The sequence below is a fragment of the Balaenoptera ricei genome, chromosome 9 (genome assembly GCF_028023285.1).
Source record: "Balaenoptera ricei isolate mBalRic1 chromosome 9, mBalRic1.hap2, whole genome shotgun sequence".
In the NCBI taxonomy this organism is placed as follows: domain Eukaryota; kingdom Metazoa; phylum Chordata; class Mammalia; order Artiodactyla; family Balaenopteridae; genus Balaenoptera; species Balaenoptera ricei.
The window spans coordinates 6,154,815-6,182,759 of NC_082647.1; the positions used below are offsets into that span (position 1 = coordinate 6,154,815).

At 50.6% G+C, this 27,945-nt stretch overlaps 2 protein-coding genes across 8 annotated transcripts; one reads left to right on the forward strand and one right to left on the reverse strand.

The window, feature by feature from the left end:
- Positions 1 to 99: 99 nt before the first annotated feature.
- On the reverse strand, positions 100 to 6,317 carry CHPF2 (chondroitin polymerizing factor 2). 6 transcript variants are annotated; one of them, XM_059933021.1, is made up of 5 exons: positions 6,172 to 6,317; positions 4,446 to 4,796; positions 3,433 to 3,997; positions 2,538 to 2,720; positions 100 to 1,560 (listed from the first exon to the last, which is right to left on the reverse strand). In XM_059933021.1, exons 2-5 carry the CDS (start codon positions 4,724 to 4,726, stop codon positions 253 to 255), a joined length of 2,337 nt encoding a protein of 778 aa, XP_059789004.1. In that variant the 5' UTR covers positions 4,727 to 4,796; positions 6,172 to 6,317; the 3' UTR covers positions 100 to 252. The 6 variants fall into 6 exon arrangements, with proteins under 6 accessions (XP_059789004.1, XP_059789002.1, XP_059789003.1 ...); XM_059933019.1 differs by having other exon boundaries at positions 4,446 to 5,748; XM_059933020.1 differs by having other exon boundaries at positions 5,375 to 6,317.
- A 6,137-nt stretch (positions 6,318 to 12,454) lies between these two features.
- On the forward strand, positions 12,455 to 27,900 carry ABCF2 (ATP binding cassette subfamily F member 2). 2 transcript variants are annotated; one of them, XM_059933024.1, is made up of 15 exons: positions 12,455 to 12,706; positions 13,368 to 13,569; positions 18,842 to 19,054; positions 19,538 to 19,720; positions 19,806 to 19,977; positions 21,138 to 21,233; positions 22,196 to 22,298; positions 23,806 to 23,901; positions 24,069 to 24,188; positions 24,277 to 24,366; positions 24,735 to 24,845; positions 25,485 to 25,547; positions 25,754 to 25,882; positions 26,365 to 26,568; positions 27,279 to 27,900. In XM_059933024.1, the coding sequence occupies exons 2-15, from the start codon at positions 13,410 to 13,412 to the stop codon at positions 27,414 to 27,416; spliced, it is 1,878 nt and encodes a 625-aa protein (XP_059789007.1). In that variant the 5' UTR covers positions 12,455 to 12,706; positions 13,368 to 13,409; the 3' UTR covers positions 27,417 to 27,900. The 2 variants fall into 2 exon arrangements, with proteins under 2 accessions (XP_059789007.1, XP_059789009.1); XM_059933026.1 differs by lacking the exon at positions 12,455 to 12,706 and adding an exon at positions 12,799 to 12,844.
- Positions 27,901 to 27,945: the final 45 nt, after the last annotated feature.

Sequence of the window (27,945 nt, forward strand, 5' to 3'; positions counted from 1 at the left end):
GGAGGGAGGGGGAAGGGGAGGGCAGTGGGTCCCTCTGGGGAACCCCCCACCCCCTCCCTCAGAGTCTTCTTACTCCATTTTCCCTAGACCTAAAAACGGTTTGGCAGAAGACACTTTTAATAACATTTTCTTATTCAGAAATACAGCAACAAGCCCTCCGTCGGTCCATCCATCTTGCCCCGCCTGGCCGGGGCTAAGGCCGGAAGGGCTCTAAGTGGCGGCGCGGGGTGGGGTGGGGGGGCCCGGGCCGCGCTAGGTGCTATTGGCCTGCTCCTGCTCAAACAGAGCCATGGCGAGCTGCGCACGGCCCCCCAGCCCCTCCAGGTTGCTGAGGCGGCAGCGGTGGTAGAGCTCCTCGCTGAGCCGAGGGCTGCAGTCACGCACGGAGAACTTCTGCACCAGCCCTGGCTCCACGGCCCGGAAAAGGTGGAGCCCTGAGAACCGGAGGAAAACATCCACCACCTCCAGCCCCTCCAGGGCTTCCTCCTCTTCCTGGCCTGCCAGCTCACCAGCCAGCCGGGCTCGCGCCGCCAGGTAGTCCGCGTTGTAGAAGCAGCCCTCTGCGGAAGCCTGTCGGTCAAACCTGCCCCCAGCGGGAGCCCCCCGGGCAGGGTCAGCACCAGGAGGGGACGGGGGGTCAGGGCCGGCCCCCGGGGGCCCCTGGGGAGATCTCTGTGGTGCCAGGGCGGGGCTGAACTCCTGGAAGTGGACCGGGAAGAAGGCCTGCCAGCCGGAGATGGCGTTCATGCGGCAGCGGTTGAGGACTTCGGGCCCGGGCCTGGTCCACACGGTGGTGAGGAAGAAGAGCGTGTCCACGGGGTGCTTCTTAGAGACCACGTCCAGGAGCCGCACCTGGGAAGGGGCCTCCGCGCGCACAGCGAGCCAGGCCAGCCTCGTCCCAGGGTACCGTCGTTCCAACTCAGCTGCTGCAGCCTTCACCCCAAGAAACGGGTCCGGGGCCCCTCGGCCCCCTTCCCGCGGCCCATAGACCAGCAACAGGGTGAGCAAGGCATGCTCTCGTGGCTCCAGGACACCGGCTGCAAAGGCCTCCAGGAACGCAGGGGCCGCGGCGGCTTCGGCCACCAGCAGCGGCAGCACCAGCTGCACGCGGGTGGCCTCGGTGACGTAGGGCATGGGGAGGATCTCCACCCGGCTCAGGGGCCGCAGCAGGCTGACCCTGCGGGCCAGGGCCCGCCGGTGGCCGCGCTGCGTCACAGCTTCCAGCAGCAGGTCCAGGGTGTACTCCATGCCCCGCGCTGGATCAAAGCGCCGGTAGCCGTTGAGCAGCCGCTGCTTCTGGAAGCGCAGGCGGGGCTGATAGCGCCGATTCAGCTGCTCCAAAGCAGTCTCCACGGCATCACCCACATCTGCCCTGCTAGCCCCTTGCAGTGGGCACTTGGGGGCCCCGTCTGCACAGGAGAAGGTGTGCTGCTCTGTGAAGTAGTCCCAGCCCAGCACCTCAAAACGAGAGTGCGGTGTAAAAGGGGCCGGGAGCCCAACGGGCCAGCTCAGGCCTGCCTCCCCCTCAGGGGTCAGCACGGTCAGGTTCCGGATCTGAGCCTGGGTGGGAGGGACGCCCAGTTAGTGCCCCGCTAGTCAGTCAGGACCCTACCCCGCTCCGGCGTCCCGGGGCCTGAGGTCTGCCCTGACCCCAGCAGCACTCGGTGAGGCTCATGGCTTAATTCCCTGTACTTTACACTCTTTGATCCAGAAAGTGCAGAAGGCACACGAATCACAGCCGCCTTTCACAACTGCTGTGAGAAGGAGGCGGTGGGAAATGTGCTTCTGTGGAGGTTAAAGCACCCTGAAACCTAAAGCTGGGCAGTCTTTCTCTTCCATACTCAAAGCACTCGCGCTCTCCTCGTAAAGAGCCCTTTGTTTTCACCTGTACCCCACCTCAGACAAGCCCCTCGGTCACGCAGAGAGTTCCTCTAGCTTCTGCCCTTGGACCTTCTAAGGGCGGTGCTGGAGGTTCAGGGACTTCTAGGTTTTTGCCTCCTTGCTGGAGAGGCACTACTGGAGAGGAATTAAAACTATTCTGTCGGGACTTCCCTGGTGGTTAAGACTCCGAGCTTCCACTGCAGGGGGCACGGGTTTGGTCCCTGCTCGGGGAACTAGGATCCTGCGAGCTGCGCAGGGGGGCCAAAAAATTCAAAAATTAAAAAAACACTATTCTTAGACTCCAATAAAGTTGTTAAAAACAAACAAACATTAATTCACTTAACTTTTATAAAACAAAAAACAAAAACCCCAAACCCCGCCCCAAAAACACACAAACCACTCTTCTGTCTAAGCACTCTACCAAGCCCGGTCCTCAGAGCTCACCTGCAAACCCTTTTAAGTGCATCCAAGTCATGCCAGGAGCTTTGATTATCTTCTGACTGACCTGGACCCCCCCAGAGCCCCTTCTCCCTGGAGTCATTTTAAATTGGGGTATGGTCAGCCTCCTTCTACCTCGCCCAGCCTCCCCTCCCACGCCATCATGAGCCTGGACGCCTGAAGCTCCCTCTGACCTCCAACCCTGGTCCCAGGCTCACCTGCAGCTGTTCTATTTCACTGTACGCTCGCTCCAGCTCCAGAGCACTGAAGCGCTTGTGGAGCCGGTACATGAGGGTTCCCTCGGAGACAGGGTGCACCGCAAAAGCACTCAGGAAAGCCGAGCTCTCCTCCTTCTCGGGGTCCCTATTTTTGGCCAGTTCAAACGAGCGATACTGCTGCCCCTAGAGGACCAATGAGACCAATCAATGCCACACAGGGAGGGCTGCCCGGCCTGACCACCCTCGACCACGCTCAGCATTCACACCTATTACTGCCACTGCCGCAGAAGCGGGGAGGGCACAGGAGCCCATTCTGGTGTCCCCTCAACCTCGGCCTCACTCTCACCAATGGATTTTGGAAAAGAGAGGGCTAGCTAAGCAACTAAGGATGCCCTAGCCCCCGCCCACCCCCCAAAGAACCCCACTGTTCCTCAGAAGAATGAAAGCTGCAAGCCAGCAAATACTCCCAATCCTCTGGTCTGGGAAGAGGGGCCCCTCTGGTATCGTCCCCTCTTCACCAACCAAAAGGGAGGCTCCTAGGCTACCTTACCCCTCCAGGAGAGTGGCCATCTCTACGACACTCCCAGATCATTGGTGACTGTGCAAGTGTCAGGGAAGGGGCGGAGGGCAAGGGGCCAGGTGGGAGGACTGGTAAGGGGCACCTTTCTGGCTTGCTCAGAGGGTCCCTGACAAGATGCCACTTTTGACGGCCCTAGGGATCTGAGACTGCCAGAGGTGAGCAAGGGAGAGCTAGAGGGGTGATCAGGGCTGGAAAAGGCACGATGACAGCCCCAGGGTGCTGCTGGGAAAGTGCCAGCAGCACCCAGCCTCGAGGCCAATCACTCGGTCACTACTAACTTGTTGGGGACTGGGATTAACTTGAAAGGGCTGTCACCTGGTGCTGTGAGACACAGCCGATGCCCAGAGAGTCAATGAGGCAGCGGCCAAGCCACTCATCAGGACGGGCACTGAGGATGTCTCCTCGGCAGCCATCCAGATGTGGCCACAATCGAAGCAGGAGGCTCCGTGACAACAGGTAGCCAAAGCCGCCGTGGCAGTATCGGGCCTGCTCGCCCGCGCCAATGAACTCCTCCGTCCGGCCCAGGTACAGGTCTTGGTTGATACTGAGGTGGCCAGCCAGGGCTGCCAGGCGGGGGGCCTGCACATACGTGTCATCCTGCATGACGAAGAACCAGTCGTAGTCGGCCCCAAAGTGTGTATGAAGATGGCGCAGGGTCTCGGACATGAGCCAGGCTGGCCGTTCGTCCCCGTGAGATACCACCTGCATCCCTGCCGGAGTCCGGGCCCCTCGCTGCCCAGTGAAGTAGAGTAACCGAGGAAAGTGGTGAGCCACCGTGCGGTTCACAGCCACAGCCAGAGTGGACAGTGTGGCCCGGGAGGTCAGGACAGCCACCAGCAACCGCTCGCGAGAGCCCAGCTCTGTCTGGATGTACCGAGTCCTGTAGGGAGACCAGCGTGCCAAGGGTCAACTCCCTAATCTTTAGGAACTCAGTGTGTCCAGCCTATACATCCCCCTAGGAATTAGTGAGTTGGAGTTGAGAACAGAGAAGGGAGAGACCTCCTCATCCATATTCATGAGCTACTGGAGTGAGTATCCACTGAGTAGCCGACACTGGGCCTGATTTGGGGAGAGGTCAGCCAAGGCTGGAGGAGATGGGCTAGATGCAATTCCTGCCCCGTTGAAGAACATCCAACTACTAATTTAACACCAATGGGTGAGGCTTTCTCAGACCTGAGGAGGAGGAAGAAATTGGACCAAACCCTGATGGATAACAAGGTAAAGAATTGCTTCAAGGAGCCTACAATGATTACCAGTGAAGGCAGAGGCAAGGACTTGGAGCAACCCTAAACCGGGGTCTGGGGACTATGCACACACACAACGCTCACCTGAGCACCTTCTTGTAGGGCTTGTTGGGATCCCTGTAGTAGGGGACAATCCGGGGTTTGAAGTCTTCATCACTTTGGTCAAGCTGAGTTCCTGAGTCTAGATTCTGTGGCCCTCCTGGTTCCCCCACAGCCACTACACAGGGATCTTCTCCCTCACCCTGGATCCAGGAAACCCGCAAGAGGCTCAGGCTGCACCCCAGAGACAGCCCTAGGATGAGGGGCAGTGCTGGTCGCAGCAGAGCCAACACTGAGCTCAGTCGCATGGCGGTGGGCCCTGCCATGTGCGTGCCCCAGAGGGCACAGCCTCAAGGATCGATCAGTGGGTAAATGGGCACCTGGCCGGGTGTAGGTCTGCAGTTTTAACAAAGGAACCTGGGGTCAATGAGGTCACCAAGAGAACAAGGCGTGTTTGCTTCCAGGCCCAGTATCCCCGGGAAATGTCTGCCTGGCCTTCTGTTGTCAAGGTGCTGGATCTAACCCTCAATCCAGATAGTAAATATCACAATCAATTTCACCCACTAATGGTGAGGCTTCCAGTAAAAACGGGAGGAAATAAAACTCAATCCTGTCAAACCTAACCCCAAAAGGACTACATACATCTGTAGACTGGATCTAAGCCAAGAGATGGCAGCAACCGATAAAGATGGGCTTGGGGAAAAGCACGTGCTCCATCAACACAACAGCCCCCGGCTAGAGGAACCTAACTCCACGGGCCTTTCCCAAAGAGCACCTGGCAGGGGCACGTCTCACTCAGTTTACTGCAGGCGCTGCTGACTGGCCGCTGAAGGCCAGGCCGGCACCGGGATGGGGTCAGGGCCTTTCCATTCTATTCCCGAGTGTTAAGCAGACATCTGGCTAGGGTACCCACCCCTCCCAGTAGTCAGGAGTGGTCAGGAGCCACTGGCACCGCGCACAGAAGCTCTGCCCACCTAATGAGGTGGACGGAGGATATGGTGACTCAGCACGCAGAGCCTCTCAGAGGAGCACAATGGCTGATGGAGCCACTCGGCAGGGCGTTCTTCTCCGAACCCCCGCTGCTGAGAGGCTGGTGCTGCCCACCATCTTCTGAGAAGGGACGGGAGGCCAATGACAGTAACCCCGGCCGCCTAAGAGCGATTCGGTGTTTGGTGTTACCAGAGCCCCGGGTACCCAAGCCGAACCAAAGCAAACCGAGAAGAGAAGCAGCTAGCGACAACGCAGGGATCCTATGAAGGCGCACGGATGCTCGGCTGGCTTCCGGTGCGCCCGTTGTCAAGCCCGGCGCCCCTGTCTACCTCTCAGCAATCAAAGAGCAACTCTAGTCCTAGAAAGAAGGCCCAAAGCGAGTGTTAGCCGTTAGTCTCACAACAGAAATAAAACTGGCTGCGTCACGGGGCTGTAGAGGAGGGGCAGGGAGACTCCGTTCGTTCTGGCGACGGGAATGGAGGTCGCGGCGGGGAGAGGAGGGCAAAGACCCCGTTCTCAGGCCCGTCAGCGGGGGCAAAAGCCCTGCCTGCGCCAGTGGGCGAAGAACAACCAAGGACACCCCGAGGCCCACGGGGGGAGTCCCCTGCAGCCGGGCCAGCGGCGGCGGCGGGCGGATAACGGGCGGCCGGGGTATGGCGGCCGCGGCCAGCCCGGTCCCGGGGAGTGGGGGTGAGGGCGTGGGGCTGGGACGTGCTCCTGTCCTCCGGAGCGGCGCCCCCGACGCCCCTTGCAGGGGTAGGGCGGGGAAGGGGGAACAGACCCCAGGGCCCGAGGCGCCGGCTCCGCCGCTGCAGAAGCTGCCACCTCACAGCCTGGCCCGTTCCTTCCTCTTCCGCTCGCTGTCAGTCCCCGTCTCTATGGTGACCGCATCCGGCCGCTCGCTCCGCCGCCGCCCTCTCTGTGGTCGTCCCGCCCACTCTCTGCGGCGCGTACCCGCTGTGGGGTGACGTGGTCGTCCCGACAGCCCCCCGCCCCCCGCCGCCCCCCAGCAGCAGGCGTGCGTTCCGCAGACGCTAATCCGAGTGAACCCAGCACGGACCCAAAGGTGACGCAAGCTTCAACCTCAACTCCCTTCTGCCCTAGAAAAAATTACTCTCCCTCAGTGAGCGCGCTTCTGCCTCCTTGACGACTGCTCCCAATGGGCTTCCCGAGCCCCATCACCCACTCAGTTATTTCAGAAATGTTTATTGTTTGCCTACTAAGTTCCAGACCATCGTAAAGGAGTGGTAGACGAGGTGGGCATGGTCCCTGCCCTCAGGTAGCTGAGAGTTGCGGGAGACAGGCATTAAAGACACATTGACAAAAAAAGTATAAATTTAGGTGGAAGTCACAAACTGTCATAAGAACCATTGCAGAAAAGTAGACTCCAGTGGAGAAACAGGACAGGAAGAATTAGACTGAGAATTTGGGAATCCTGAGATCCAAAGGTGCAGTAAGTTACCCAGACAAAAAGTGAAGAGAAGTTTTCCAGGCAAGGAGCAGAACACAGAAGGCCCTGAACAAGGAAGAGATTGGCCTAGAGAACTGGGAAGGCCAAAGCCGCTAAAGCCTGGTGAGTGAGGGGAAAACAGGTCAAGGGAGGCTGGAAGGCAGGCGGGGCCTTCAAACAAGTATGGTGGGTTCCCACCCAGGACGGCACATCCCTAGGGAGCAATTTGGAAGTGCAGTTTTGTTGTCAGATGGTTGAGGGGAGGAGCAGGAATGCTAGATGTCTTATATATTGCAAGATCGCATCACACTAGAAAGAATTATCTGTCCTAGTAGCTTTCTTTGTTTTTTGTTTTTGTTTTTTTTTTTCCAGCCACGCCGTGGGGCATGCAGGGTCTTAGTTCCCCAACCAGGGATTCAACCTGCGCCCCCTGCAGTGGAAGCCCCAGAGTCTTAGCCTCTGGACCCTCCAGGGAAGTCCCTGTCCTACGTAGCTTTCAAATATGTCCTACTGAACAATCTTGTTCGTGAAAAAAAAAAAAAAAAAGGTTCCAATCATCTAATCCTTGAGCCTGTGTTTTATATATAAAAATTAAGTAATTTTGCAGGGTTGTAATATGTGCTGAGTTTTCAAGGAACGGAACTATCATGAAAATGGAAGGAACATTGTACTTTCATTTTGTCCAGGAATGTACTTGTTAACATTTTGGAGAACTGTATCATGCACAGCAATGTCATTCATGGTGTTGTGTCTTCATTTGTACTGTCACATTCAAGCTGGTACTACATTAGGTACAAGCGTCTGACTAATGATGTTTTCTAGCATTCTGAAATAACATTATTCTTTTATTATAAAGGATTTCCTTTTCTTTCTTCTTTCTGTTGTCATTGCACTGTAATTTTTTGTAATTTATGTGTGTAGTTAGGTTTTGTGACATACGAACTTTATTTCAAAACAGGAAAGGGGGTGTTACTTGAAAAGTTTGTTATTGAAAGGCAACATTGGGGTTGGTAGAGTCAAGAACCCATATAGGAGGCACATGAGATGGAATGCACCAGCACCTTTACCCTTTACTATGTTTTGGTCTTATCATCAGATAGACAGCAATTTGATCTCCCCTCAGCAACTGGCATGTAAATAGGTGGTAAATGAATGGCTTGTTAGAAGACTCTGGGAAGCATAGTAGAAACAGTCATCTAGAGGTTGAAAGATACAGGTTCCAGACCAGCATTGTCCAATGGAAATACAATGTGAGGGACTTCCCTGGTGGTCCAGTGGCTAAGACTCCGACCTCCCAATGCAGGGGGCCTGGGTTTGATCCCCGATCAGAAAACTAGATCCCGTGTGCCACAACTAAGACCTGATGCAGCCAAATAAATAAATAAATATATTTAAAAAAGAAAGAAATATAATGTGGGCCACATATGTAAATTTTAAATATTCTGGTGGCCACATTTTAAAGTATTTATTTATTTATTTAATTGAAGTATAGTTGATTTACAATGTTGTGTTAGTTTCAGGCATACAGCAAAGTGATTCAGTTAGCTATAGATATATTCTTTTTCAGATTCTTTCCCATTATAGGTTATTACAAGATAATGAATATAGTTCCCTGTGCTCTACAGTAGGTCCTTGTTGTTTATCTATTTTATATACAGTGGTGTGTATCCCAAATTCCTAATTTATCCCTCCCACCCCTTTCCCCTTTGGTAACCATAAATTTGTTTTCTATGTTTGTGAGCCTGTTTCTGTTTTGTAAATAAATTCATTTGTATCATTTTGTTATTCCACATATAAGTGATATCATATGATATTTGTCTTTCTCTGTCTGACTTCATTTAGTATGATAATCTCTAGGTGTATCCATGTTGCTGCAAATGGCAATATTTTTTAAAAATTTATTTATTGAAGTGTAGTTGATTTACAGTGTTGTGTTAATTTCTGCTGTACAGAAAAGTGATTCAGTTATACATATATATACATTCTTTTCATATTCCTTTTCATTAGGGTTTATCACAGGATATTGAATATAGTTCCCTGTGCTATACAGTAGGACCTTGTTGTTTTTCCAGTCTATATATACTGGTTTGCATCTGCTAATCCCAAACTCCCAATCCATGCCTCCCCCACCCACCCTCCCCCTCGGCAACCACAAGTCTGTTTTCTATGTCTGTGAATCTGTTTCTGTTTTATAGATAAGTTCATTTGTGTCATATTTTAGATTCCACATATAAGTGATATCATATGGTATTTGTCTTTCTGACTTCTCTTAGTGTGATAATCTCTAAGTCCATGCATGTTGCTACAAATGGCATTATTTCATTCTTTTTTATGGCTGAGTAGTATTCCATTGTATATATGTACCCCATCTTCTTTATCCTGCAAATGGCAATATTTCATTCTTTTTTATGGCTGAGTAATATTCATATATATATATATATATATATATATACCACATCTTCTTTATCCATTCATCTGTTGATGGACACTTAGGTGGCTTCCATGTCTTGGCTATTGTGAATAGTGCTGCTGTGAACATTGGGGTGCATGTTATCTTTTCAAATTAGAGTTGTCATCTTTTCTGGTTATGTGCCCAGGATTGGGATTGCTGGATCATATGGCAACTCTGTTTTTAGTTTTTTAAGGAACCTCCATACTGTTTTCCATAGTGGCTGCACCAATTTACATTCCTACCAGCAGTGTAGGAGGGTTCCCTTTTCTCCACACCCTCTCCAGCATTTCTTATTTGTAGATTTTTTGTTGGTGGCCATTCTGACTGGTGTGAAGTGATACCTCATAGTAGTTTTGACTTGCATTTCTCTAATAATTAGCGATGTTAAGCATCTTTTCATGTGGCCACAGTTTTTTAAAAAGCAAAATGAAACAGGTGAAATTAATTTTAATAATATATTTTATAGTATTAAATATATCCCAAATGTTAACACTTCAACGTGTAATCAATATAAAAAATTGAGATATTTTACATTCTTTTTCTTTTCCACATGCAATCTTTGAAATCCAATGCCTATTTCACACAGCGTATCTCAGTTCAGACTAGCCACATTTCAAGTGCTCCGTAGCCACATCTGGCTAGAGGCTACCACATTGAACAGCAAAGTTCTAGACCTTTCTCAGTGACTAAGTTTCTAGGTAATTCTGGATGAGACATTTCCTCCCTTGGGTCTCAGTTTCTTCATATTTTAAATGAAGAGTCTGGACTCTTCATTTCCTGCTTCCAGCACTGATCTTCTGTAATTGTTAGTATTTAGCCAGTCCTTTTCCCCTACCTCTCTCCCTCTTATTTCCCCGTTTCTTCTCCCTTCATGCCCAGGTCTGTTGCCTGCAAGAGACCTAAACCCTGGATGAGAATGGCAGAACTTCTTACTTTTCTAGGCCACTCTTTCTGTGCTGAAGGAGACTTTGCCCAGCAACGGTCAATTCATGGGAAATCATGGACACGATAGGTGGAGTCAGAGAAGGAACTGGTTAGCCCTTGCCGTCCCAAGTCACTTTACAGAGCTGGAGTCCCAGAACCGAAAGATTTGAGCTTCAAGCCTGGCCATGTTTCCTCCCAGCAGTGTTGTTTTATTAATAGCGCCGTGCCTGTATTTCCAATCTGTAAAATGCTGTTAGTACCCACCTTAGAGTCTGTTGGGGGGATTAAATGTGAAGGCATAAATGAAAGAGTATAATTAATTTTAGGTCTCTGTAACCTGAAACCTGCCTGTGACCACGCATTTTGATGAGGCTGGGAGAGGCAGGCATGTTGTAGACCTCCCAGGAGGCTAGGTGCTTGGATAAACAATTTTATGTGATCCACAATCATATAACTTCCTTGTTTCATAAAGAAGGGCTTTGCAGGCAGTTAACTACTGTCTATATATCTCTTTGCCTAAAACAATGCTTTTGCCCATATGGCACTTATCACCTGAATGTCATCATCTGTGTCCTTTTTAAATTTTCCATCTCGTCGGCTGAAAAAAAAATGCACAACGTGAGAGTTGTGAGTTAAGTTTTATTTGGGGCCTAATGAGGACTATAGCCCAGGAGACAGCCTCTCAGATAGCTGTGAGAAACTGCTCTGGAGAGGTAGAGGACATCAGTATATATATGATTTTACTGAAGGGGGGCTGTTTGTAATCAGGCACACATTTTGGCAGGTTACTGCTAGTCTCAAGGAGCAGATGCCTCCGTTAATGATTTTAGTGTTTTTCTAGATATGAGGAGTTGCAAGAAATTGGGCTCGTAAAATCTTCTCCAGAAAATATCTGAAGGCCTGTTCTGCCAGTTTTTCCCAGAGCACAGAGTGCCTCATTCCTGATCTCAGCCCTGAACTCCTTTCAGGGTGTGTGGAAGGTCTGCGACTGCAGTGGCTAGTGACTTCATTATTCTAGAACCAGATGGTGAGCGACAGTTTTTTGGCATTCTTAATTGTGAGCTCCGTGAGGTCCGGGAATGACTTACCACCACTGAAACTCTAGCATCTAGCTCTGAGTCAGACATAGAGTAGGCACTTAATTCATGGAGGGTATTCTAGGAAAAGGCATGCTCCAAGGCATGAGGTGTGAAATAGCATGGCTTATTTCTGAAATGCAAGTAATTAGAGTCTACTGAAGCATCAACCTTGAGGAGGAAAACTAGGTCTGTGGGGGGGGGGGGGCGTGGAGCGAGCTCACTTTTTTTTTTTTTTTAAATATTTATTTATTTATTTAGGGTGCGCAGGGTCTTAGTTGAGGCATGCGTGTGGGATCTAGTTCCCCGACCAGAAAGCGAACCTGGGCCCCCTGCATTGGGAGCGCAGAGTCTTACCCACTGGACCACCAGGGAAGTCCCTGGGCTCACTTTTTTAAAGGGTCAGGGGGGCTACTTTTGGAGGATGTGCTCAGAGGGAGTAACAGCTTCCTTTGCTTCCCTCCAGCCGTGTCACTGCTGGAGGCACTGCTGGTCAGAAGCCTGGAGAGGTATTTGAGGCTACACATTTGGTATTTGCACTGTAGTCTATGAGAAGTCTGTGATGGATTTTAAACAGTGAAAAGTAACGGGCAAAGAAAAGTAACGGGCAAGATCACGTTGGTAAATGACGATAAAGCTAAACTCAGAAAAGAAGTCTTGTTTTTTACTTCAGGGCCCTCCCCATCAAACTTACATGGCTTGGATGGAAACCTAACAATTCTGGAGTGGGTAGGCTGAGCAGCCACGGTTCAGGAACAACGTTCCGCACCTTCTAAAGTTTGGTTAACACTGGACCAGCCTCTAAAACCTCAGTTTCATGGAACGAGGACACATTTCTTTCATGGAGGAATTCTGTTCTTCGCATCATCTTCGTAGTGATGAGCGTCTTCCCGTCCCTCTCACCAGCCGGCTCACGCTTCCTCCTCCTCCCTCCTCTTCGTTCCCCCATTGTTTCGACCCATTCCTGCCTGATGCCTGCCGGGAAGTGTAGTCGCTCGCCCTGCTGTCTGAGCTGGTTGGGCGGCCCTATAAACCCGGTATCTCCGCATAATTCCTCAGCTATTCCCGAGGTAGGGTAGCCTGGGAGGTGCAGCCACTTATCCGAGGAGCCAGCTGGGATTTGCACTTTCCAGTTCCCGCAGCGCGCCGCTGGCAGAGGGCTCCTGGACTCCAATCTTCCCAGCCTCGCGCATCCTGATGACGTCGCGCCGGCCCGCGAGGCCCCTGGAATCCGCGGTAGTTCTCGAGGAGGGTCTCAGGCTCGGCAGCCACGGCTGGAGGACGACACTTCCCAGGAGTCTACGCGGCGGTGCGCCAAGAGCCGCGCGAGACCGTGATTGGCTAGTGAGCCGGCCGCACGCGGAGGAGCTCAAGGAGCTGCTCTGTTGCGACAGAGGCCGAGCGGCGAGGCCCAGTGAGTTGGGGGAAGGGGCGCTGGGGGGGGGGGGGAGGGTGCTGGCCGGTGAGGGGGAGGGGGGATGAGAAGAGGGAGGAAGGACCGGGCTGGGATGGAGGCGGCTGCGCGGGAGAAGAAGGGGCCAAGGGAGAGACGGTGACGGGCGGGGGCTGGGGAGGTTCGGGGGTTGGCGAGTGAGGAGACCCCGAAGGGACTCACGGGGGGGTGCACGAGGGCGCCCCGGGAAGAAGCTGGACCCGACGGCCAGCTGGTGTGGAGGGGGAGGACGGGGAGGAGGCCGGAGGCAAACTGGAGGAGGAAGCCCGGGAAAGTGAGGCGGCCGGCTGGAGCGTGGAGCGCCAAGTTGTGGGGAAACTGGAGACCGGGACCTGTGCCGAGGGGCCGAACCCGGTCCCTAACTGGAGGCCCTGAAAGGAGGAGCGTTTCCAGAGTGAGGCCGTCCGTGGGGATTGGTGGACAGAGCCCGAGGGACGAGCTGTTGAGATTAGAAGAGCGGCCGAGGATCCGAATTGGCTTGAGAGATCCTGACAGAGTTGGGAGCGACTAGGCTGGGACGGAGCTGGGATCAGAGGCTCGCTAGGCAGTTCCTGAGAGGGATGGAACCAGGCCCAGGCATTCTGCGGAAGTTTAGAACCTGGGGGTGTTTGCCTTCCTTCAGGCTTCCGGAAAGAACAGTAACGTTCCCTTGTGGTTCATCACCATGCCCTCCGACCTGGCCAAGAAGAAGGCAGCCAAAAAGAAGGAAGCTGCCAAAGCACGACAGCGGCCCAGAAAAGGACATGAAGAAAACGGAGATGCTGTCACAGAGCCACAGGTGGCAGAGGAGAAAAATGAGGAGGCCAATGGCCAAGAGACCACAGGTGAATTGAGGGAGAGGTGGGTTCCTGGGATGGTTGCTCGGACATAAAGGATGCCCCAGCTGGAATCAGAGTCCGGATGCTGGGGGCACTGGAGAATATATCTGGTGCCATGAAACTTTTCATGATGAACCAAACCAGTAGAGTTGGAGCTTGATCAAGGAAACTGAACACAGAGTTCTCACATACTCAGTGGCAAGCAGATATGGGAGTGGTTGTGCTGCCTTGCTGCTCTGTCTTCTAGACTTGGAGAAGAAGGTCAGTTCCCTGCTCCTTTCTTAATTTCCATTTCTACACATGAAGGTCAGTGTGCCAGGCTCCTTACCACATGATACCCTTGTCCTCCCAGCGGTAGTGGCTGTACCAGCAAGACAGAAACACATGAGTTGTTTTATGGGTTTTTCTTGGGAGAGAGATGCCTTTCTGTTATGAGCGCTTCTCAAGTGTTAGACACTGTGCTGGAAACTAAGGCACTCTAAGCACGCTCTGCCGTCTGATATCTTGCAGTCTAGATGGGGAAACAGGGCAGTGTGTGATCAAGAGTATCCCCGGCCCTTGGCAGTCTATCCCAGCCTTCTTCCTTGCCCCCTGAAAACACTCTGAAGAGGTCTTCTCCATCGACTCTTGTTGTCCCTTGAATAGTCACCACATTTGTCCATTTACACACTGAGGTTCTAATACCACAATTTTTTTACTAGCTACATTTGACATTTCTCTCAGGGCCCAGCTCAGGATGGTAAAATCTTTCCCAGTCAAACCTGACCTCAATAATATTGCCATTCACTATACCCCTATACTATCTGTAGTGTTATTTTTTTTTTTTTTGGCCGAGCTGCACGGTATGTAGGATCCTAGTTCCCCAACCAGGGGATGGAACCCACACCCCCTGCAGTGGAAGCGTGGAGTCCCAACCACTGGACCGCCAGGGAAGTCCCAGTGTTACCTTTTTATGTTGTGCCTTCTGTTTCTTCACCTAAATTGCTTGATCTTTGAGTGCAGAGACCACGTCTTGTGTAGTATATTTTTTTTGCCTGATCGGCCTTGCAGATAGAGATACTAGGTAAATGTTTGAAGAGGAGAGGAGAATTATTAATGCAAGTTACAACAGACAGATAGGAATTCAGAAAAGGGAGAGTTAAAAATGATTGAGAGGAGAGAGTTGAATGGTAGGAATTGTCTCCAAAATAAGAATTATGAGAGAAAGCTAGTGCAGTAAAGTCAGGCCATGGGGATGTGTTCTTCCTGGCCAGAGTGGTGGAGCGATAGGAAGTTAAGAATGATAGGAGTGAACGAGCAGGCTGAATTGTGATCTGTAAAGTAGACAGGGTTCCTCTAGGTCCTCAGGAACAATGATTAAGCAGTATCTATCATCAGCTCTGTAGGTACTTTCTGGATGAATTAGAAAAATAGAAAACTGAATCCCACTTTGAGACTATTGTCCACTGTTCCCATTACAAATTTCTTCTTCACCTTTCTCCCTAGGAAACCAGAATTTCTCAGGGGGAACCCAGCTATAGTATCCCTATCTCAGTAATAAGGGAGCTTTGGTTTTCACCCTGCTTCCTCAGGGAGCTACTCTTCTGAAGTATGAAATCTGGTTTTCTTGCCAGCTCTCTCAAAACATTTCTTATTACCAGGGACCCAGGGTCATTTCTGCTTTCATAATTAATGGGTCCTCTCTCTTCTCTGAGTTTGGAATTACTTAATGCTGCAGGTCACTGTTCTCCAGCCTTTACCTGTTACCATTGCCACATGGCCTTTAGGTAGTGAGGTACGGAAAGATTAAAATAAATATCAAAGAAAGCGACTTCTGGCAGACAGTTCAACCTTCTTTAGAAAGTGAGACTCTTCAAGACAGGCACTAGAGTTCAGCTGGTCCCCTTGCTTGGGGAATGAATAGAAAGGGGCTGCTTGTGAAGTCTACAGTATTCTCTCTGATGAAGTTTATTCCAGAATCCCTTCTGCATTTATTCAGTGCTGTTCACTTACTTTTTGAGTCTGTTTTGTGGGATGCTGTAGGCTAGGACAGTGAGGTCTAAGTCTTAATTTTAAAGCTCAGGAGATGACTTAGGTCATAGATGCTGTAAAGTGGAAGAGATCAAGAGAAAATGGTATACAGTAGTGCCTCGGTATCTGCTGGTGATTGGTCCCAGGACCCCTGTGAATACCCAAATCCACAGAAGCTCAAGTCCCTTATAGAGAATGGTGTATGTAGTATCTGCATATAACCTAGCACATCTCTAGATTACTTGTAATACCTAATACATTGTAAATGCTATGAAATAATTGCCAGTGTGTGGAAATTTTGGAACTCCTGGAATTCTTTTTTTTAATCCTCAGTTGGTTGAATTTGTGGATGCAGAACTGTGGATGTAGAGGGTTGGCTGTATAGCTTTCCCTTAATTTTGATCTTCTTGCCTGAGCAGATAGAGATATAGACCAAGGATTGGCAAACTTCTTCTGTAAAGATCCAGATAGTAAATATTTGTAACTTTGTGGGCCATATGGTCTCTGATACAGCTGTTCAACTTCGCCATTGTAGTGGAAAGCGGCCGTAGACAATATGTAAATGATGGGTGTGGCTGTGTCCCAATAAAACTTTATTTACAGAAACAGGCAGTTGGCCAAATCTGGCCAGCCTTTTTTTAAGCCACCCCCCCTCCCAGGCTAAGAATGGTTTACATTTTTTAAGTGATTACGTTTTAAATGGTAATGTATATACCTACATAATGATTTTGATTTTTGTCACTTGGGCTGTAAACCCTAAAATATTTACCATCTGGCCCTTTAAGAAAAAGTTTACCAACTTCTGATCTAGACCATAAACTTCTCCCTGTACATCTTCTTCTCAACATCTAGAACAGGGATTGGCACAAAGCAGGGCTGTGGGAAGCCTGGTAACTCAACTGTGTAGAAAAGAGACTTTTTAAATTCCTCTCATCAGTCAAAACAAAAAATTTGTTCTCCATTTGAAAAGTACAGGCATACCTTGGAGATATTGCGGGTGCAGTTCCAGACCACCATAATAAAGTAAATATCAATATTGTGGTATCAATAAAGTGAGTCTCACACGAATTTGGGGGTTTTCCAGTGCATATAAAAGTTATGTTTACGCTATACTGTAGTTTAGTGAGTATGCAATAGCATTATGTCTAAAAAAACAATGTGTGGGGACTTCCCTCGCAGTCCAGTGCTTAAGACTCCGTGCTTCCAATGCAAGGGGCACGAGTTTGATCCCTGGTTGGGGAACTAAGATCCCACATGCTGTGCGGCGTGGCCAAAAAAATAAAAAACAAAAAACCAAACGAAAAAAAAAACACTGTATGGAATTCCCTGGCGGTCCAGTGGTTAGGACTCTTGGCGTTCACTGCTGAGAGCCCAGGTTCAATCTCTGGTTGGGGAACTAAGATCCTGCAAGCCACGTGGTGCGGCCAAATAAATAAATAAATAAAACAAAACAATGTACGTACCTTAATTTAAAAATATCTTATTGCTAAAAAAATGTTGGCCATCATAGTAGTAATATCAAAGATCACAGATCACTGTAACAAATATAATAATGAAAAAGTTTGAAATCGTGACACAGAGACAGGATGTGATCAAATGCTATTGGAAAAATGGTGCTGATAGACTTGCTTGACGTAGGGTTTCCACAGACCTTCAATTTGTAAAAATTGCAATATCTGTGAAGCACAATAAAGCGAAGTGCAATAAAACGAGGTATGCCTGTATTCATCAAGCAGTTACGTATAACACACTGTCCTGGAAGCTGAGGTAGACGTAGAGTGACTGCCATCTGTCTGGCAGGACAGTCCCTGCCCTCGGTTCTGACTCCTTGCAGGCAGAGCAGGTTCAGCAGCAGGGTGGGTATAGCACCAGCAGTGGTAATCTCCCGACAGGATGGGGTATTTGGAGAGTGACCTAAGACTAACCATCACACCCTTGAAGTTGCTCTCCCCACGCCTGCCTGTCTGAGGACGGCACCGGGGTCTCTTCCCCCTTCTACTCCATCTTTACTCTTCCTAAGGACAAGCACGTGGGCTTTCTCATTTCAGGTGTTCTACTGTAAGGTTACCATGGGAAAATGGGTAAGGGTAACAAAGACTAGAAAATTAGAAGATTGTCACGGTAGCGGACCCTCATGTGTAGTTTTTGACTCCTTCCTGAAAAGGTTAATAGATCACCTTACTCTCTTTTGGAAGAGACTTACCAAGACTCCTTCTACCCCCATTTCTGTCCCACTTTTCAATAATACTTTGTGGGCACTTGTCCTTTATGGAAAGGTAGGATAGTGAAATAGTTAAGGTCATGGCTTTGGGGTCAGACAAAGCCTGGTTCAAACTCTGGGTCTGTCACTTACTAGCCTTTTTGACCTTGGCTATATTATTTAACCTCTTCATCTATAAAATGAGGGTCCTAAGTTTATCTTATAAGGGTTATGGGGATTAAATTAGATGGGGAGTGATAATGTTGTACAGTCCCAGGCACAGAGTAGACTCAACAACTATTAGCCAGTTAACGTTAGCCATATATTAATAGTTCTTCCCAGCCTGAAAATGTAGTCATGCCTGAAAAACTACAAAGGCAGAACAGCTAGTCTTTTGTCTCATGGTCAGTTTGCATCACTGAAACCCTACAGACTTGGAACTTCTGGTTTTCCCAGCCTTGGCTCCCCCTGCCATTGATCCCTGTGTGCATTTTCTCATACTGGTCCCTTTTGGGCAGCATAGCTTCTTGGAAGCACCATCTGGAAGCTCTAGGTCGTGGAGTAAGAGCATTGCACCTCTATAGCATCTGCTTCATTTTGGGCATTGGTACTAATTCTTTAACACATACTCATGGAGGACAGTTTGGAGTTCTAGCCATTCCTACTATGCATTGTATCATCTTAGAACAAGGAAAGTTAGAATTAAAAGGACAAGTTGCGAAGTAAAAAATGCCCATGAAAGCAGGATACCAGGGCAGATCTGTATGCAGTGTACACCCTGTTTAAAGCTTGTGAAACGTCTGCGTCAGCTCAACCTGACCTTGAGCCCAGGTCCTTCAGGGCATGCCTTTTTCAGCCTTTGAATCTTTGTATGATAATATTTGGTAACTTAAGGAAGGGCAGAAGCCACAAATGCCCAGCCAGCGGCCTGAACCCTGGACCCTCAGATGAAAAGTCTGATGCTCTACTGACTGCTCTATCCAGATGCTCTGAGACGTGCCTTTTTGTGTACGAGCTTCGTCTGTCTCATAGCCCTCTTCCCAAACTGCTGTTGTTTTCTGTCCCCAGAAGTGGATTTGCTGACCAAGGAGCTAGAGGACTTTGAGATGAAGAAAGCTGCTGCTCGAGCTGTCACTGGCGTCCTTGCCTCTCACCCCAACAGTACTGATGCCCACATCATCAACCTCTCCCTCACCTTTCATGGTCAAGAGCTGCTCAGTGACACCAAACTGGAATTAAACTCAGGCCGTCGTTATGGTCTCATTGGCTTAAATGGAATTGGTGAGGCCCTTGGAAAGTGAGGTGGGAGGTAGCTCTCCTTGGCTCATATGTCACTCAGCAAGTATTTACTTAGCACAGATATGTACAAAGCAAGGAGTTTATGGTATGGGTGGGAGACCAGGTATGCCCAGGGAAGAGGAACTAGCAATATAGAGCAGTCACGTGATAAGCACCACATGAGTAGTTGTAGACAGTAGGTGCTGGAGAAGTGGGTGGGAGGGGCGGGAGTAGCGGTGCGTGAGGCGGCTGTGGATGAACAGACTTCACAGAGGAGGGCTGGGACAAGAATTGGAGGAAAGGTGTCCCGAGGATGCGGGCAGGGATGGGGGGATCATAGGATTTGAATGACTGAAAGGAAGGAAAGTACTCAGACAGTGATGAGGTCGTGCTGTGGCTGGAGCGGAGGGGCTGACGTAGGAGAATGACAGGCAGAGCTGTCCTGAGCGTCCACTTCTCTTCCTGTGCTCTGCCTGCCCCTCTCAGGGAAGTCCATGCTGCTGTCTGCTATTGGGAAACGTGAAGTGCCCATCCCTGAGCACATCGACATCTACCATCTGACTCGGGAGATGCCCCCTAGTGACAAGACGCCCCTGCAGTGCGTGATGGAAGTCGACACAGAGCGGGCCATGCTGGAGAGGGAGGCTGAACGGCTGGCTCACGAGGACGGTAGGGCTGCAGACCCGGGGCCCTGGGGGCGGGCTTCCTCCCGGGAAAGGCCCAGGGAGCCTCACGGGCCTCGCGCTGTCCGCAGCGGAGTGTGAGAAGCTCTTAGAGCTCTATGAGCGACTGGAGGAGCTGGACGCTGACAAGGCGGAGATGAGAGCCTCACGGATCTTGCACGGACTGGGCTTCACACCTGCCATGCAACGCAAGAAGCTGAAAGACTTCAGTGGGGGCTGGAGGATGAGGGTTGCCCTCGCCAGGTGAGTCTCTCCCTCCTCGACCCTCTGTAGCACCCCATCTCTCTCAGCGTTCAGAGCAGGGTTCTAAACCAGTGGAACTGTTTAGAACAGGGTTGATGGTCAGTAAGTGCCAAATATTGACAGTGTGGAGGGGCGGGGGTGGTATACCTGAGCTAAGGAGTGAGCTTCCTGACTGAAGTGGTCATTGTTGGACTTCCGGCACAGTGTTTAGGAATCTGGGACCAGCCCTAGGTAAATGGTAGAGTAGGTCTGTTTCTTTCTTTCCTCTTGACTCCTCTCCCACCGTTTTTTGTGCTTCAGTCCTTCTAATTCTTGCTGTTTAAAGATAAAATGTTAGACAGCTGTTAGGATATCTGTCCTTCTTACCCTCTTGTGACCTGGACCCGAAATGAGTTTCTGTAGATCATCATTCCCCCACCAAACCCCCAGAAAGTCCCCAGTTGAAGAGGTGGTTACTTACCCAGCCAGTCTCTGCCAAGTGCATTGGTGAGGCTTGATATACTGCTTTAGCAAAGCTGCTTGTGTGCCTTAGAACATGAGAGCCGTGGTTTCACGTGCCAGCAAGGATTAGCTGCCTCAGATTCACCTAGGGAGCTTTTAAAAATACAGATTTCCTAGCCTCTTCAATCTGTGCTGGAGTCAGAATGCTGGAGTTGGATGTCCGGAAATCTCGTTTCTAACAAGTGCTGCGGATGTGGTGACCACGTGTGGACCCAGCGTTCTCCCCTTGTTTCTCCTGTCTTGAGATGCCACCTCAGAAAAGAACATAATTTGGCCTCCTTGGTAGAGTCTGGCAACCCCACCAGTTAGGTTTAATCTGAATACTTTTTAGTTCAGCAGTTTACTTTTTCTGTATCCTTTTGTGTTCCCGATGGTCACCAACCTCAGTGTAAAAGACTTGTAGACTCATAAGGACTTTTACAGGCTTATCTCCAAACTGCATCTTCCCCCTGCTTTTCAGCTGTTTTCTGCCCTTTAACCCCCACTCTTCATCTCTGGTTTCTCTCCTAGTTCTCACCTTTCCCCTGAGGTATAGAGCCTAGAATTGGTTTCAGAACTCAGTGCAGGCCTGACCGGAATTGCAGGTAGCAGGCAGGCTGTCCCCTCCTGCGTAGCACCCGTTACGCTGAAGTGGCTCTGTCTCCTTTCCTGTTCTTCAGAGCCCTCTTCATTCGGCCCTTCATGCTGCTCCTGGATGAGCCCACCAACCACCTGGACCTCGACGCTTGTGTGTGGTTGGAAGAAGAGCTAAAGACGTAAGGGGGCGGGGCTGGGGGTGGAAGTGGGCAGGTCCTGAAGGGGGAGTTGAGCAGAGTCCAAGGGAGATAGATGCCCAGGACCCCCAGTGATATTAGAGCAGAGTGAGAAGTGGACTGAAGTGGGGCCAGAGTGAAGGCCAGATTGAAAAGGTGGTAAGCATCTTTAGGGCAGGCCTTTTTGTTTTTGTTTAGTCCGAAATATGTGGGTTTGTTTGTTTTACTCTTTTTGGTTTTTCCCATTATTTAAAATACAATGTCTTTATTACGACAATATTTTTTCTTAACTGTATTTATATATATCATATAAACGGGGATTCCCATCTAAGATCATGATGCAGTGACAAAGAGAAAAATAGCCCATATAGCAGTGGTCCTATGGCTAGAGAGCCAGATAACCTGGAATATCGCCCCAGTTCTAGAATAAGGCTTTCCATGGTCTCTGCAATGACTTGGCACCTTCTTTAAAAAGCCGAGCGTGGTGATTTTTACTGTGCCTATTCCAGTTCTTCCCACCCATGATTTTAGATGTGTTTATGGGTGTCTGTGTGCATACACTTTTGATGTTACCGTCACGGTTACTGCCATCTCCACTCCATTCTTTTGAAAATAAGAACAGGCTGCTCTCACCTTCTGAGATGCCCACACTCTGTCTGTGGGGTGTGTTTCTCTCTAAATAAATCCACGTCTTACCTATCAAGAGAAAAGAGAAAATTAGACCAAAAGTTTGAGGAAACTCAGACTGTCTCACCATACTTTGGAGGGCATCAAAGTGTTCTTACAGGCAGATTGTGCACTGGCGGCTTAGGTGCTAAGGACTGGGAAGTGGCGAACAAATCTAAAGGATGCCTAGGCGTAAGGACGGGAACGGATGCAGGTTTTCTGGGCCTGACAGTCGGCCCACCTGTTGTGAACCATCTGCCATTCTGAGCGCCCCCCTGACTGGTTCTCTGGCTTTGCAGGTTTAAGCGCATCTTGGTCCTCGTCTCCCATTCCCAGGACTTTCTGAATGGTGTCTGTACCAACATCATTCACATGCACAACAAGAAACTGAAGTATTATACGGTGAGTGGCCCCAGCTTCTCCACAGTAACTTCTGTGCTTACCAGTTCCCCGAAGTTCTCCTTTAAAAAAAAAATAGACTTAGCAGTCCTTTTCTACGTATTGCTATAAAAAGACGTGGACAGGGAGTTCTGCACCCTGTTTTATTTTGGTCCCAAAGTAATTGCTTTCAGGCCATAGGCCACGGATTGGCAGCCTGTGCATATGGTGTATGTTTGCCGTGTGCGAAGAGGTTGACTTTTCATGGTGCCGGGCAGGCCTTGCTGCTGTCTGCCTTCTCGAGTGGCTACTTAAACCTGCTTCACGGCGGCCGGCACCGTGCCCCTCCTCCTCTCCTTCCATGAAGAATGGGAGCCGGGATCTCAGCAGCCCACTTTTCTGCCTTGCCGTCACATTTTTTTCTATTTCAAAAAACATATCAAAAAATGAAAAACAGAAGTTCTCTTTATTCATGGTTGTACTCACCATGGGAGTATTAATAGTTCTCTTACATAGTCTTTCAGAAATTTCACACGTACTTGCAAGCGTTTGTAGAAGATTTCACGTATACTTATCACAGTTGTAATCTTAATCATTCTCTTCTGTAGGTTGCGTTTAAATTTTAATTTGTCTTGGACTGCTTTCTGTATGAGTATATATAAATCATGCTCATTTTTTCCAGTATTTCATTGTGTGGCTAGCCTGTAACTCATTTGTCAGACCCTTTACGATGGATGTTTAGGTTGAGTCTAGTTTAGGTCATGGCAGTCCACAGTGCAGGGTTCGCCAGGTCCTAAATCTGATGGGTCTGATGTCTTCCCACCTGGAGGAAGTTCTTGTAGTCTGCATGGGGGCTTCAGTCTCTAGGGATGGGGAGTAGAAAGAGGTGCTCTTGGAAGGCTGTGAGCCTCTAGGTATCTGTTTGACAGTGGTTTTCAGGGCTATTGCCAACGCTGTGGGTGTCTTTATGGCTAACCTGAGGATTTGATCCAGAGCCCTGCTCTGGCTGAGCTAAGAATGAGAGGCACACAGTTCGGAAGACCTCAGGTTCTAGATTAGGATGTGCTTCTTTAATACACTTCCTCTTTCCCTACTGCACAATCTTTTTTTTTCTTTTTTTTACGTTATTTATTTATTTATTTTTGGCTGTGTTGGGTCTGCATTGCTGCACGCGGGCTTTCTCCAGTTGCGGCGAGCAGGGGCTGCTCTTCGTTGGCGGTGCGCGGGCTTCTCATTGTGGTGGCTTCTCTTGTTGCGGAGCACGGGCTCTAGGCGCGCGGGCTTCAGTAGTTATGGCACACGGGCTTAGTTGCTCCGCGGCACGTGGGATCTTCTCGGACCAGGGCTCGAACCCGTGTTCCCTGCATTAGCAGGCGGATTCTTAACCACTGTGCCACCAGGGAAGTCCCCTTACTGCACAGTCTTACAACCAGGGCCAAATGAGATGCCATCTCACATCCCCCTGAACCCTGAGTGAGAAGCCAGGACCGAGGCTAAAGCTGCCTGTCTCGCCTGGTGCACTTTCTGGCAGGGTAATTATGATCAGTATGTGAAGACACGGCTGGAGCTGGAAGAGAATCAGATGAAGAGGTTTCACTGGGAACAGGATCAGATTGCACACATGAAGGTAGGGCGATCGTAGAGCCGAGTTCGCTGTCTCCAGGGGAGTTGGGTGAGGGCGTGTGGGGATTGCGGGGCGCTAGAGAGGACGCTGTCGTCAGTTTCGACCATGCGTTTAAGATGAGTTGTTTGGAGCCTGCCCCCGCTCCTCGCCCCCTCTCTGGCCTCTTTCAGAACTACATCGCTAGGTTTGGTCATGGCAGTGCCAAGCTGGCCCGGCAGGCCCAGAGCAAGGAGAAGACGCTACAGAAAATGATGGCATCAGGACTGACAGAGAGGGTTGTGAGTGACAGGGTACGTTCTGACGGGGTGGAGTTAGGCGGCCTAAGGTGAGGGGGGTAAGAAAGGACCTGACTTGATAAATGCCCTCTCCTTTTCCTAGACACTGTCATTTTATTTCCCACCATGTGGCAAGATCCCTCCACCCGTTATTATGGTGCAAAATGTCAGCTTCAAGTATACAAAAGATGGGGTGAGTACTTGGGTGTGGTTGGGAAGCTGGGGTGCGTTTTCCAAGGTAAGTGGCAGCTGCCGAGGAGAGCCTCCTGCCCTTCGCTGAGCGCGCCCGCTGACCCACGCGGTGCTGGGGATTTTTCCGGTGTGGCCGCCTGGGGCGCCTGATTGAGGGACTTAGAGTAGAAGCCCCCGCTCAAGTACTTGGAGGGAAAACTGCTCAGCCGGGCTGGTGGCTGGAGGAGTGGGTTGGGGTCCGCGTGAGGGCTGCCGCCCGCCTCACCCCCGCCTCCTCCGGCGGTGACTGGGGACTCGGCGGGGTGAGTCTGCAGTCAGGCTGGCCAGCAGCCTAGCCCCGTACCCCTTTCTCTCCCACACCCACCTCAGCCTTGCATCTACAACAATCTAGAGTTTGGTATCGATCTCGACACACGAGTGGCGCTGGTGGGGCCCAATGGAGCGGGGAAGTCCACTCTTCTGAAGCTGCTGACTGGAGAGGTATGGTGCCACGCTGGGGCGAGGGACTCCGGGATGGGATGCTGGTGCGCCTGCGGGAGAGGGAGGGGAGGCCGGGGCCGCTGCTCTTAGAGGGCCTGAGCGAGCCGTCCTCTGGGGCGTGTGGTCTCACTGGGTAGGGCTGAGGTTTGGGGCAGTTTTCTCAGAGAAACCTGAGGGGGGGGTCTGTGTGTGTGAGAGCGTGGGTGAGAGGGAGAACACATGCACGCTCTCAGCATCTTTCTGTGGTTTCATTCAGAGCAATTAGAATACAGAAACGCCTGTGCATTCAGAAATATGCTTTTGCTGTAGAAAATGTATGTCGGACCTATACCCAAGCCCCTTGTTCCGCAGTCAGTGCGCCATACAGTAATCCAGCGACTACTCAGTAGGTTGTGTGGTGTGTGTCTGTGCCTCCCTTGAAAGCACCTGTTTCAGTATACCTTCCTAGATATTTTTAGAGTGGCCAGAATAGCAGTTTGTGAGGCGGTGGTGTAGATTCAGTTCAGGAAGTTGTATGAGTCTTGTTCAGTGCGAACATGTGTTTGTTTCCCCTCTCTGCCTATGTCTGCTTCTGACCGGGGTTCCTTTTCTGTGTGCTTATCTTTCCACTTTCTACTCTTTTATTTTTTTTATTTCTAGCTACTACCCACAGATGGAATGATCCGAAAACACTCTCATGTCAAGATAGGGCGTTACCATCAGGTATAGTCCTGGCGGGGAGTGGGGAGCGGGGAGTTACCTAGGGTGTGGGAATGGGGCTGCATGTGACCAAGTCAGCTCCTAGTTGCCTCTGGAGTCTTGAACAGGTTCCTAGGTAGAGGTAGAGAGGTACTCGGCAGGAAACCCAGCAGGCTTCCTTTTGAAGTGGGACACCAGCCACATCTGGGTGGGTCCCTTTTTTCCTGTAGCATTTACAAGAGCAGCTGGACTTAGACCTCTCGCCTTTGGAGTACATGATGAAATGCTACCCAGAGATCAAGGAGAAGGAAGAAATGAGGAAGATCATTGGGCGATATGGTCTCACTGGGAAACAGCAGGTCAGTGGAGGGGGTGTGAGAAGAACCCCAGGTAACTGGGAGGCTATGGCTGGACGGTCCGCCTTTCCTCTGCTCTGGGTTATTATGCATTGGAGCACTTAGGTCTCAGGGGAGGGGCGAGGATAGCGTGCCAGTCTCTGACGTGCCCTTGCCCCCCTGACTAGCGGGATGAGCCATTGTGCTTAAAGGCAAGGGAAACTGAAACCTAGCAAACAAGTTCCTGGATTCAGGTCTCAACTGTGGGTCCCCTGGATTGCTCCACTTTATTAAGATTCTGTGTCAAGACGGCTTCAGGCTTCCAGATGTATCCCTTTTGGGTCTTGAGAGACCGCCAGCTATGCCACCGTCTTGCTGTGTGACCTTGGGTCTTCCTGAGCCCCACTTTCCGTGAAATGGTGACGACAGAGGAGCCGTGGGGAGAGGTGAGTTGCGATGTGTGGTGAGGGCGACACCAGCTTTTATAACTGGCCGGTTGCACGCAGGTGAGCCCGATCCGGAACCTGTCTGATGGGCAGAAGTGCCGAGTGTGTCTGGCCTGGCTGGCCTGGCAGAACCCTCACATGCTCTTCTTGGACGAGCCCACCAACCACCTGGATATCGAGACCATCGATGCCCTGGCGGACGCCGTCAATGACTTCGAGGGTGGTATGATGCTGGTCAGCCATGATTTCAGACTCATTCAGCAGGTGAGGCTTCTGGCTGGGTGGGAGGCAGAGCAGAGGGCATCTGAGAGGCAGTTAGGTAGAGCACCGTCATGGCACGTGGAGGGCACGCAATTCATGTTCACTGTATTTGGAAAGTGGACTCAGGACATAGACAGGGTGGACAGGGCCAGATCTTATGGTTCTTTGGGAAACTTAGAAAGCCTTAGTAGAAATACTTGAATTCTTCAGTAGCTATTTGGGGCTTTTAGCCTACTTGGCATTGTTGGCCAAAATGGGCAAGGGAGTTGGGTAGAGAACAGGGTGCTTCTTCTGTGGTTCCAAGATTCTTCAGCCTAGAAATAGTATCATACTAGGGAGACTCTGGATTAGACAGAGGGCTACTGCTGGTCATCAGTGAAAAAGCTGCTGGTCGTTTCTCTGAAGCTTTCAAGAAGATGGGGTGGAGAAAAGGAAGCTGAGAGTGAAGTGTCTGAACAGATCTAGGTCCTGCTAGGGAACTGGAAATCGGGGTGACACAGCAGGTCCTGGCTTGGAAGGCTCCAAAACCTGCTGGTTATGGTACTCTTGGGTTAGGCCAGCCCTAAGAACGTTGAGGTAGTGAAACTGAGCTGGCTGTGGGCCTGGGCGGGAGGTTATGGGGTTTTCTTCCCAGAATCCCCTGGGAACAGTCTCCTGGGCAGGGATGGGAAGGATACTGGTCAGGATCATTAAGTCTAGGATTTGCTTTCTAGGTTGCACAAGAAATCTGGGTCTGTGAGAAGCAGACAATCACCAAGTGGCCTGGAGACATCCTGGCCTACAAGGAGCACCTCAAGTCCAAGCTAGTGGGCGAGGAGCCCCAGCTCACCAGGAGGACCCACAACGTGTGAGCCCTTGCCGGCCGGCCGGCTGGGCCAGGCCCCTGGGGCCGCACTCCTGCATTGCTGCAATACTGCTCCCCAGCCCCTCCCCCCACCTGCCTTAGCTGCACTCTGTGATCTCATCTACAGCTGGACAGTACCTGTCCGTCTCCTGTCCTTCCGGTTACTTTTGTCCACGTCTGGACTCGGCTGGCTGTTCCTGCCGGCTCCTTGCTGGTTCTGACCCGATAGTGATGCAGCCAGAGGCATCTGAGGGTTAACCCAAGGGCCCGTGCCCTGGTTTGGCCTGTGAAGGAGTTTAGGATCCTCGTTTTCTGGGTTTTGGTGATGTTGGAGGAATACCTCCCAGCCCACCACCCCCATTCCTTTCTGCTTCTGGTTTGGAGCTCTGGACCAGGGCCTTAATCCTGGTCGGTTTTTAAATAATTATTTAATGGTGTAACTTTTAGACCTGTGTGACATCTACAAAGCGTCCAATAAAGAGAGAAGCAGCCGTGGTCCCTGTCTTCCTTCTTGGGTCTCTAGGCCCTTCTCCCAC

Excerpts from the sequence above, each read along its gene's own strand:
- CHPF2 (XM_059933021.1), bottom strand. The coding sequence starts at position 4,726 with ATGGCAGGGCCCACCGCCATGCGACTGAGCTCAGTGTTGGCTCTGCTG. Across the intron at positions 3,998-4,445 it reads CCCTACAAGAAGGTGCTCAG|GACTCGGTACATCCAGACAG; the intron begins GTGAGCGTTGTG and ends GTCTCCCTACAG. Across the intron at positions 2,721-3,432 it reads GCTGTGTCTCACAGCACCAG|GGGCAGCAGTATCGCTCGTT; the intron begins GTGACAGCCCTT and ends TTGGTCCTCTAG.
- ABCF2 (XM_059933024.1), top strand. The coding sequence starts at position 13,410 with ATGCCCTCCGACCTGGCCAAGAAGAAGGCAGCCAAAAAGAAGGAAGCT. Across the intron at positions 19,055-19,537 it reads CATTGGCTTAAATGGAATTG|GGAAGTCCATGCTGCTGTCT; the intron begins GTGAGGCCCTTG and ends TGCCCCTCTCAG. Across the intron at positions 24,846-25,484 it reads TGAAGCTGCTGACTGGAGAG|CTACTACCCACAGATGGAAT; the intron begins GTATGGTGCCAC and ends TTTTATTTCTAG.